The 12,143-nt window shown below is 39.1% G+C and overlaps 1 protein-coding gene across 1 annotated transcript in view; it reads right to left on the bottom strand.

The window, feature by feature from the left end:
• The window catches only part of map3k10 (mitogen-activated protein kinase kinase kinase 10), a 37,965-nt gene that overhangs the window by 9,638 nt on the left and 16,184 nt on the right, over positions 1-12,143 (bottom strand). The window contains exons 2-3 of the mRNA XM_032507924.1: positions 3,043-3,223; positions 1,219-1,367 (exon numbers count right to left, since the gene is read on the bottom strand). Of these exons, the coding sequence (XP_032363815.1) occupies positions 1,219-1,367; positions 3,043-3,223 (330 nt within the window). The remainder of the gene's footprint in view (positions 1-1,218; positions 1,368-3,042; positions 3,224-12,143) is intronic.

The following is a 12,143-nucleotide window of genomic DNA, read 5'->3' as shown; positions in this document are numbered from 1 at the left end:
ATATATATATATATATATATATATATATATAGTGTGTGTGTGTGATACACACACAAATCTAGAATATGCCCAGACCTTTCATCTAAGATTTCTTTTGGTCTGGATATCAATTTTTTCTCTTTTCCATTTCTGGCCATAAAGAATGGAATAACAGAAGTGGAAGAGAGCAAATGGGACAGCATATGGCATTCATAATGAGCCAAACCCTGACTGACAGTGTTGCAGAAACATGGTGCACACCTACAGTGATCAGTACTGCCTCTCACTAAACGCTAAACTACAGCCGTAACCATATGAAAAGATGAACTAAAAGACGCGTTTCATGTTAGAAGAAAAAGCATCAACACACCAAGTAAAATTTTATTTAAGAGCGGGCTAAAAATATGGTTTACAGCAGGTAACATTTATTTAAAAGGTAAAATGAATTAGCATTAAGAGTATGTGGATTAGAGAGGGAGGAGATGAAAGGGAAATGATGACAGAGGTAAACAGGGAGCAGCGAGGGATGACAAAGGAGAGATTAACAGATGGACATGGATAACATGAAGTGGAATGAGAGGGGGAAGGAGTGGGAGAGAAGTAGAGGGAGGTGACTGAAGTTGGCTGAAAAATTAGAGAAACCTCTTTTTAAAACCTGGCCCGCACCTTTTTCAACCGCATAAAAAAACGAAGAAAAAAAAGCTTGGGAATAACCATGGTAAGGCAGTTTGGATATATAAGGCAGGTGTATGTGTTTAAACAGAAGATCTGAACTGAAACGAGAGCTGGTTAATACTCCACTACTGTTAACAGAGTTGCTGCCTGGTTTATTTGCAAGGTGAAAAGCAGAAATCTGGCCGTGGGGAGCTAAGGCGCAGGACTACACGAGGGTGTTTAAAAAGCAACTTAATGAAACCGTTCAAGACGCTCTCCATTCATTTTAACTCTTCGTGTTAATCTCCGCTCCCAGATGCAGAATAAAAACATCTGTTGCCTCATCATTGGTGACATGTTTGAGGTCATATCTGATGACTGGTGTACAGTTCAATCAAAACACAGAGCACAAAAAAGCTTCAGCAAGTTAACTTGTCAACCATAAGTGAGATAAGTAGGAGGAAGTACCAATAAAAGCTGTTTGTCTCATCTTAAGACACCTTGAAAATCACTTTCTCAACAAGAAACGCAGTATTGATTCCAAATGTATGGATTTAATAATCCCCCAGTGTCCAGGCTGCTTACCTCCCAGCAGCTGAGCGAAAGGTTCAGGGCACGTTGAGGGGATGGGGAGTGTTAGCTTGTTCATGGCAACGCCATAAGCGACCGCCAGCGCGTCTATCTCCCGGTAGGGAACCTCGCCGGTCAGCAGCTCCCACAGCAGCACACCGAAACTGTGACGAGAGACAAACAGGGATGTTTTTATTCATTTCTAGGTTTTAATGTCACATCTGACGGCAAAAAACTATCCTCAAATAGGACGAAAGTGACCATCTCTTATCATTTCCCTACTTGAGTCGCTAAATATTTCCTTTCCTTGAAATATTTCATCCTCTCAATTTGACAGTAACCGAATCTTGTAGTACTACGATTTTTTTTTTTTTTATCGTTATTTGTTTATTTTATTTTGGGCATTTTAGGCCTTTATTTGGATGGGACAGCTTAGACTTGAAAGGGGAGAGAGAAGAAGAATGACATCGGGCAAAGGGCCGCAGGTTAGAGTCAACCCCCGCAGCTCGCTCTACCAGGTGAGCTAACCAGGCGCCCTGTACTACCATTATTGAATGTGAAGTATAAAAATAGTTTAAAATGTCCAAAGTACACAGTACTACACTTAGTTATGATGACAGGAAGTGAGTCAGTTACAGGCAGAAGGTGATCTTCAACGACAAGTCTTTAAATCAGTAAATTAAAACTATCTTGGTCCGTTCACTGTATTCAAGTGCAAATGTGTGGGGCTATTAATTCACTTATTTCTAGTATTTCTATTTCATGCTTAATACATCTGTTTCACCACATTTCAAAGAGACATGTTGTACTGTTAACTCCACTACATTTATCTGGCAAATGTAGGCACTAGTTACTTTAAAGATTTTATATACAAAACAAATCATGATAATTATTAGTATTATAAAATATGATGCATTGTTACAGATTAAATAAGCCAACAGTTCATAAACCTTGAGGCAAATTTAAGCTTTTGCAACATAAGTAAAACTGACTTTACTTAAAACTGGCTATACTATATAATCAACGCATCAGTAATAATCAAATATAATGTGTATATATGTAAGGACACTCACAGGGGGGAGTTTATTTCTGAATCATGAGTACTTTTACGTTTGATACTTTCAGTACAGTTTACTAATTATGCTTATGTACTTTTACTTGACATTTTTATTAGTATTACATTTTTATGTTGCAGAATTGTTGTTCAACGACTGATACATACATACATAAACTGACATACAATTACTAACATCTTTCAAATGGTGACATTTAAATCATATGGTTTAAATGTGTAGTGGTTAGAATGCAGAATTTGAAGTAGAGCTGTCTTCCTGCAGCGCTCCCTTTCCCGTCTTTGTCACACAATTGCAATTGCAATTGCATGCTTTGAACATCCAATAGGAACGCTCTCTATCTCTGAGATGACCTGTGATTGGCCAAAGTCTCTCGTCGACGGCTAAAGCTAAAGCCTAAAAACAGAGCCAAGAGGAGTAGCACAAGTCTAGTTTTCTCTAAGACCAATTATTATGCTGAGAGATTGTTATGGAATTTTTGCCTAATGATGCCAAAAATAAAGGGCCTACCTTAGCTTTAAGCTTTATTGGACTGAAAATTGAGTCATAATAAACCTTCATCCCAAACTGTCTTGACCAATCATTGACAAAAATTGACCAATATTCTTATTTTTAGCCAGGTTTTTTATTACTTATACTCTTAACTAAATACATACATACATATACGTAAAACATTTGGAGTTCCCCCCCCCCCTTGAACATCCCGCCTGAAGACGTTTTGTATTAATCAGGAGAATAAGGGGGAACACAGACTTGAGTGCAGTACCTCCACACATCACTGCTCTTGGAGAACAGGGAGAGCTTGATGACCTCTGGGGCCATCCAGGCGTACGTCCCCGCTGCACTCATCTTTGTGGTCTGGTGCCACTCTCTGGCCAGACCGAAGTCTGTGATCTTTAGGGTTCTCCCACCCAAGTCGTCATGCTCCACCGGCTCCAGGATGAGGACTGGGGAAGAGCAGAATCTTGTGTTAAAATATGGCAGCCCTGTACACGCGGTAAGTTATGTTTTAGGAAGAAAAATACAAACAAAAACTGCTTTAGTAACGGAAATGCTCCCCAACAAGAGGTCAGACAGCAAAGAGAGCTCAACAAGTCAGGAATTATTACAGTAAAAAAAAAATTTTCATTTAAGTACTAGACGTACTGGTTTCAAGTTCGTTTTTTTTACTTCTTTATGACAGTAAATTAAAGAGTATTTGGGTTTGGGACTTTTAGTCAAATAAAACCGTTTGGCGACCTTAGCTTAACCTTTGAATATTGTGATGCACTTTTTCAGATTTCTGACATATGAAACCAAACGATTGATTGATGTGAAAAACAACCGGTAGATAAAATTGTCCAACAAATCGGTATGTTAACTAGAATGGACTGTAAATCAACATTTGACTGCATAGTCTTGTTGATTCAAATCAATTTAAGTGGCTTTGATGAGTTTCTGAGAATAAAAACACTCTGAAAACCAAAACATGAAGTCCACTTTAATACTAAATATGTAACTGAACTGAGTCACATTCAAAAACAAAAATGTAAAACAGTGCATGTTCAATAATACCAGTCGTGTTTACAGTACAGGTGTGGTCGGACCAGTGTCCTAGTCAGGTTTCCGCTAGAGGGAACAACTCGCCCCTGTGGTCCAGCAGTGTGTAATGACGTGTGTATATTGCCCATACAGTGAGAGTCATTTTAATGTATCCTTATTAATGTTACCATTTAACCTCATCTCTCTCTTCCATGTACAACTTCCTCCATTTCTTTATGAGGGCTGGTTATGGAAATGTTTGGAGTGTACACAGTTCACGGGCACTGGGAGGAAGGTGGGGGTTGCTTTCTCTCTCTCTTACTTATCTACAGGCATATGCAAAGGGTGGTGGAGAGAGACTACACACACAGCAGTGTCTTTGTTTACACACACACGCACTCCTGCGCATGCACGCGACCACACACACACACACACACACACACACACACACACACACACACAACCTTTCACGTGATAAAGGTGTGCCTGTCTGTGCTCTGCTCTGTCCACGAGCTTGCCAGGAGACCAGTTTCACTGATAAAGAATTGATCTCAGACCTGTCTGTACATATTTCCATAGTCGGAGAGAAGTCACATCCTTATTCCTAATCACATCCTTTCCTTTAGTAAAAGTAGCAATACCACACAGTAAAAATACTCCATTACAAGTAAAAGTTCTGCAAGTTCTCTTGCAGAAGCTCCTCTTCAGAGTGTTATAGTACAATAGATATTCTTAGTGTTGCATTAATGTGCGCGCAGTAGTTAAATGTAACTTTATATTACAGCTGAAACAATTAGTCCGTTAATCAATTATTCGACTGGAAAGCATTTCTATGATCAATTACTTGTTTTAGTCATATTTTAAGCAAAATTACCAAATTCTCATTTTCTCAGATGGGAGGATTTGATGCTTTTCTCCCTCCGATATGATAGTGAACTGCATGTCTTTGTCTTTTGGACTGTTGGTTAAATAACACCATCAGTGGTAGAACATTTACTCATTTAAGTGCAGCCTTGAAGTATTTCCAAAATTATTTTTCTATTAGTCTTCTGCCCCACTATACTTCAGAAGGAAATCTTTATTTGACAGTTGTAGTTACAGATAACCTTTCAGGTTAACATTTAGCATTCAAATAATATCAACACATTGTTTAAGATTAACCTTTTTTGGTCTGTGAACAGTTGCAAAACATTCACACGTGTATGAGAGATATTTCCCCTCTAATCTTCTCAAATGGCCTTCATTAAAATAACTGTTCAAGGTCCAAAGAGGTCACATGATTAATATTTCACAACAGCAAAGATTAGAAAAAACCGTCCAAAATATTAATACAGTTTTGTTTAACAGTACTTGGATTTTTTTTCTCCCTAACCCAGTTGGGAATCACTGGACCAAACTACCAAACAGTGTAACAGTATAAGTTATATAGTTGAACTTAGCTCCACCCCGAACAGCTACAAGAGGTAAATGCTGCTTACACACTGTTGCATCAGTATAAAATAACAAATGTCATATATAATAATGTCAGTCACAATCAGTGGCAGTGATGTTTTTCTGCAGGATGAGTAATTTTGCTTTAGATCCTTTCAGTACATTTGCTGATACTTCTGGACTTTTACATGCTGGACTTTTGCTTGTTATGGATTATTTTTACATTGTGTACATTGTGTGTATTAGTACTTTTACTCAAAAACATGTCACCATGGGCATGTTTCATTATTTTCATCCACATCTCATGGACAGTAGTTAATAAGGAAAATATTTTTGCTTAAATAACTGATAATGAAAATAATTAGTGGAGTAACAGAAAATGAATCTGCAACAATTTTGGGCAAATATGCCAAATAATTATGGGTTTCATCTTCTGAAATGTTCATATTTGATGGTTTTCTTCCATTAAAGTAAATTGAATTGTATTTTATTGTCAACTTCTCTAGGGAATTATGGGGCATTTTTCACTATTTTCTGACAGGTCATAGACCCAACAATGAATGACTTCATTGAGAAAATAATCATCAGATTCATGAACAATTAAATTACTAGTTGCCCTATTTACAACGTTGAGCCGTTTTAAGATCACAATGTTGCCAATGCGAAAATTTAATCTTCAAATTTCCAGCTGTCAGATAAATGTAGTAGAAGGACAAGTATATATTTTCCTTTAAAATATAGTAAACTAGAAGTATCCAGTCATCCTTTCTTTTGTGATGCTGTTTTTTTCTGTGAAGGACAGCTGTCTTTGTGAGGGACAGCTGTCTCCTCGGGGCTAACTCTTTCTCTGGAAAAACAAAAGATGGAGTCCAAACAGACTCAGAAAGAATGTGTTTGCATGCTTAAATGGGTGGCTCCTCCTCTCAGTCTACATTTCCTGGTTTGTTTTGTGTGTATAAATAGGGAGCGCATCCATAAGGTTAAAAGGACATTATGGCCTGTAGGTGAAGGGCGGGGCGAGAGGACAGAGAGGACAGAAAAACAAGAGGCTAACGAGGAAAGACACAAACCGAGGCCTGTTTACAGAAACTGAACGTGTGAGCGAAGCAGCACTTCACCTGCTCCTCCTGATTTAATCATAACACCGTGTCGCTTCACACTCTCCGTGCAGCTTCTCAACACCATCGGCGAACGTTCATTCATTTATCCTGCCACAGGTTTCCACCACCGCCAGCGTTTCATCCAGACGTCAAACACCAAAGATCAACATGTTTGTATTCGGCTGGCAGCACAGAAACCTGAAGTGCAGCGTTACACAAATAGCACCCGCGAGGGCAACACAGGCATCACAGCACATTTCATCAGAGAGGGAGGGCGGAAAAAGTCCATAAGGATAACGTGGCTTTTACACAATGCAGTGCTGCTGGAAATGTTATCTCAAAAAAATAGAGCAAAGTATACGAATGAGATGAAAGCGAGAAATACAGCTGAAAAGCTCCCTGGCTACTTCAAAGTCTTCCATATAGCAAACATGCATTATGGGAAATATAACAGGCCTGGATGTTTATAGTGTGATTGATTTATCACACTATAATATGTATAATATAACAAGAATAACTGTTGCTGCATTGCTCTTTAAATGCCACGATCAAATAATGAACTTTCAGTGTTTCAGTGAAGATTCAAGCATTCAGTAGCTGAGCCATTTATTTTTAAATGCAAAGAGTATCCGTCCTCCGCTGAGACCTTTCTGTGCAAAGCTGATATCAATCAGACTTTATCTGATCAATGACCTGTGTTATGTTTGTAACCTACAGAGAGCCGCTAAATAATGTCTTGCTGATTAACACGAGCCTGCAGTTGGCTAGCAGCTCTGTAAGGCTGTGATCAAAACCAAAGATACATAAAGAAATGAGGTCCATGGTTTGTTTTTGAACTTAAGCCTCAGTGGTGAAGTAAACGTAAAGTAGTAGTTGTAGCAATGCTCATATTTAACAGTGTACACCATCTTATATAAGCATCTTAGCATGCTAACGTTGACCAATGTCTACTAATGGCACTAAAATACAGCTGAGGCTAAATGGCATGGGATATGCAGGTATGTGGTCCCGAACCAAAGTATTGGACAAATTGTACATTTTGATAGCTGATAGATTTTGCTGTTCCTGGAGCCATATTGCAAGATTTACATTTTGCAATAAAACTAATATTAGTATCAAGTTAATAAATAGTATCGTAAATTAATTGATCCTGTTCTTACTGTTGATTAGGACTTTCTCATTTAACTCATTTATGATTAACCTGCACGTTATGTTCTCCCTTGTTAGTCATTAGTCATTAAAATGTCAGAAAGTAGTCAAAATGCTCTGTGTAATTTCCTAGAGCCCAAGGTGACCTCTTTAAATAGTATGTATTATTCAACCAACAGTCAACAAATCCAAAGCTATTCAGTCAAAAGTTGCAAATTCATTTTCTGTGTATGGACTAATCGACTTAAAGTTATAGCTCTGTTGATGTAAGGGCCCTGATTAAGTTTCTTATGTCCAGATGTTCCAGATTTGAAAGGGGTTCTACTCCAGAAAAGCTTTCCAGATAATGTAGAAAACAAGCCCTGGTCAGTGTGATGCCTTGTGACAGTGTACCAATACCATTAAAACCCATACCATACCAATTTGTCATTGAGTGCAGACTTTAAGGAGGACTGCAGGGTTCAGGGCACACAGTATTAGACGTTATATCACGTTGCAGTTCTGTCACAGCTAAGTATTATTGATTAGCTGTCAAAACCACCTGCTGATTGTCAAACTTTTAGAGAAAACCGAGAGCGCAGCAGTTTCCTGCACTGTGTGATTCAGTGTTGATTTAACCTTTCTGCTGCTATTTCCTCCATCCTTGGACCCTGACCCCGGCTCAGTGTGTTGAGAAATGCCAATGAGTCAATGTTCAAACACAGGAGTAACCAGCGAGGCTTTAACCTGACTAATGATCTCCGGACTGGTTAGTCAGTGCATAGAGCACAGGAGCCACATTAGCTTACAGCCCACTCAGATACTGTATTTCCCCATAGAGGAATACAATCCAAGGCCCTTTCTCTGAGTGGTGGTATTTCTGTCAGGGCCACTTCCATCAAAGTTTATAACACTATAAACAAACATGTTTGGCTTTAGTTGGTTCTTATCTGAAAACTCCCTACGGAAGAGAACCAGGGAAATGAGGAAACACTATAGGTTTAGGATTTGATGCAGGTTTTTGCCGTTTTTGAAGCCCACAGATGTGTATTCAAAGTTCCTGCTGTTGGTGAGGTTACAGGTGAAATCCACTGCTCGTTTTCATTTTCACAATTAATCTAAGAAAAAAATTGAGTACAAATGAAATACCCCACCCATCACATATTGAGAAAAGGGCATTCTTTTTTTCTGCACTGGATCTGGATTTCCCAACATAAGATGAAATCCACACCATGATAAAGGCTCAAGGAAGATACGAACTTCACAAATGTGTTCAAATCAGTTTTTAAAGTTGACATGAAAAGACTTAACTGTTCTTATGTTGGCCCCATTCATTCTGCTGTGTCATTAACTTGTTGTGGGAAAAAGGGCAGAGGTCACAGTACGAGCCTATGACGCTGGGAAAGGGGAGAAGAAAACCCTCACGCCTCTATGAGGATGTTTTTTTGCACTTAATTTACTGTTTAAAAGGACGCTCCACAGATGTGAGGATTACTATTCCTCCTGTGAAATCTTCATTTCCTCTGGCATTGCAGTGATTTTTCTTATACAGTCCCTGACAAAAGTCTTGTCGCTTATCTATTTTGTAGAAACACCTGCCATTAACCTGACTTTTAATTAATCAATTGGTTTAAGAAATAGCTCAGATGCATTCAGTAGCTGAGCCATTTATTTTTAAATGCAAAGAGTATCCGTCCTCCGCTGAGACCTTTCTGTGCAAAGCTGATATCAATCAGATTTTATCTTATCAATGACCTGTGTTCTGTTTGTAACCTACAGAGAGCCGCTAAATAATGTCTTGCTGATTAACACGAGTCTGCAGTTGGCTAGCAGCTCTGTAAGGCTGTGATCAAAACCAAAGATACATAAAGAAATGAGGTCCATGGTTTGTTTTTGAACTTAAGCCTCAGTGGTGAAGTAAACGTAAAGTAGTAGTTGTAGCAATGCTCATATTTAACAGTGTACACCATCTTATATAAGCATCTTAGCATGCAGTCTTGTCGCTTATCTATTTTGCAGAAACACCTGCTATTAACCTGACTTTTAATTAATCAACTGGTGTAAGAAATAGCTCATATGAAAAGCTAAAACCCTCCCAAATGATGTTCAATGCACTGAAATAAATTAGTTTCACTAAAAAAAGACAGGTCAAATTTTGGCAAGACAAAAGTTTTGTTGCCAATACATAAATTGAACAAATTTACTACGAATACTAAAATATGTCAGCAAATTAAATAGTGGTGCTGTGAGATCCAAATGTAATATCTTGTATGACTTCCATGAGCTTGAAGGACTGCATCCATGCGGTTTGGCAAGGATTCACACAATGTATTGATGAAGTCATCAGGAATAGCTAGGAAAGCAGTCTTCCTGCCTCCCAGAGTTCATCAATATTCTTTGGTTTGGTCTTCCAGCTTCCTCTTTCATCATACCCACATATGCTCCATGATGTTCAGTTGGTGACTGGGCTGGCCAATCCTGGAGCATCTTGATCTTCTTCGCCTTGAGGAACTTTGAAGTGGAGATGGAAGTATGCGATGGAGCACCATCCTGCTGGAGAATTTGGCCTTTTTATGGTTGGAATATAAGAGGTAGCTAAGATTTCTTGGTATTTGAGACATTGATGTTGCCTTCCACCCTGCAGATCTCTCACACCCCCCCATACTGGATGTTACCCCAGACATGATTTTTCCGCCACCAAACTTCACTGTTTTCTGGGTGAATCTTGGATCCATGGGGCTCCAGTAGGTCTCCTGAATATTTGCGGAACTGTGGTGTAATTCAACAGAAGATTCATCTGAAAAATCCACTTTCTTCCACTTTCCAGCGTCCATCCTTAGCAGGCTGTGGGCCTTGGCAAATGCACACAGTTGTTATTGTTTTTGTTTAGTTGGCTTCTGGGCACTGATTCAACCATGGAGGCCTCCTCGAGACTGAATCCGACAAACTGTTCAGGTTGACACAGGGACTTCAGGGGACCAGGTCTGGTGGAGCTCTGCTGCAGTGGAAAATGGGCTGGCCTTGGATTTTCGAGCCACAAACGGTCCTCTCGAGCAGTTGTCTTGCGGGGTCTGCCTGACCTGGGCTTGTCAGAAACATCTCCAATGTCTTCAAATGTTTTTTTAATCCTCTGTACTTGACGCTGAGACACATTGAAGGTGTCTGCCACATCAGCAGTGGATCTGGTCTTCAGCCTCTTGATATTAAAGGCGACAACACTTATGTCTTTGCAAAAATTGACTTAATGGGCTTTACCAAGCTGTGAATATTAGAATACTTTTTGACAGTTTCTTTTTGCACTGAAACATTATAACAAAAGCTGTTGGGATTAAAATGAGCCATTTCTTGTAAATAAATCTCGATTAGAAATATATTTCAGCGGCACTTCAGGTCAATTTGTACACAAGCGACAAGACTTTTGTCAGGGACTGTAAATAAACACCTATGTTACAAATTGGTGGGCAGAGAGTCCCACCAGAGAGACAGATTTACAAGGTAGGGTCTAATGATGCATTATGGGAATTATATCATCCAGAATTTAACCCACACTCGAGATTGGGAAAAGTCAAGGTCAGGATATCTCAGCATCTATTGCTTCTTTTCACCATTTGTTTAAAACATTCATGTCCACCGACGTTCTGGGAAGTGCCTCTTTAAAAGCAGTGGCATTTCTTTTGGAATGAGAGCATCTATATAATATTCAATAACAGTTAATGAAGCGTAACCTTACTGTTCTAACAGCTGGTATGTAAATCTTTGATGCTCCGGATTTGAGGAATAAACTTCACCAAGAAAAGAAAAAAATACAACTAACATCATGAACGTTATTTCTCTTAGTGTATAAGAACATTTAGCAAGGTTTTTCGCAGGCTTTTCATTTTTTTTCTCTTTCTAACCCATCGTCCCTTTCCCCTCATTAGTCGCATTTCCACCCTCCTTTCTTAGCCAAACACAGGTGTAGTTGTAGGGTGGAACAGCTGCTGCCATGGCGCCATGTCAGCAAATCAGATTCCAACAAACTCCCAAAAGAGTCTCTGATATCTCCCTCTAACCCTCCGCAGCTCACCAGACCTTCACAGCTTCTCGTCCCCCTGCATGTCCAGGGGTCTCATTTATAAACGTGGCGTGCGCACAAAATGGGGCTGAAAATGTGCGTATGCCACTTCCCACGCAGGTTGTGATTTATAACAAAACAAACTTGACGGGAGAATGTGTGGTCTTCCATGTAAACTCTGACCCATGCGTACGCACATTTTGGAGACAATGGGAACTGGCGAAGCAGATGGTGAGGTGGTGAACTGATGTCAGACTGCAGAAAGTACATGTGGGAATAACGATTATCAAGTATTAATGCCTCATGCACATTTTTTCTCTCCATATCATCCATATTATCATGAAGCTAAATCCAGCAGTGTTGTATGCGTTTGTATTGGGTGATAATTGTTCCATAAACACCTTGTAAAATCCAACTCAAATCTTAAATCAAAGTTCGTTCTTAATATTTAACCCTTGAGTTTTTTTCAAATATACGTTTCTTTGAACCAAAATGCCCAAATACAGTCCTAACATGAATTTGGGGTGTTTTATCCAATTTTTATTCCATTTGAGAAACATGTTTAAATGGTTTTAAAACAGTATCCTGACTAAACTTTGACATAAACCAGTCTGTGATCCCTTAACATCCTTT

Source organism: Etheostoma spectabile, chromosome 3 (assembly GCF_008692095.1).
Source record: "Etheostoma spectabile isolate EspeVRDwgs_2016 chromosome 3, UIUC_Espe_1.0, whole genome shotgun sequence".
Lineage (NCBI taxonomy): Eukaryota > Metazoa > Chordata > Actinopteri > Perciformes > Percidae > Etheostoma > Etheostoma spectabile.
The sequence above is the reverse complement of the archived record's forward strand: the minus strand, read 5'-3'. Positions and strand labels throughout refer to the sequence as shown.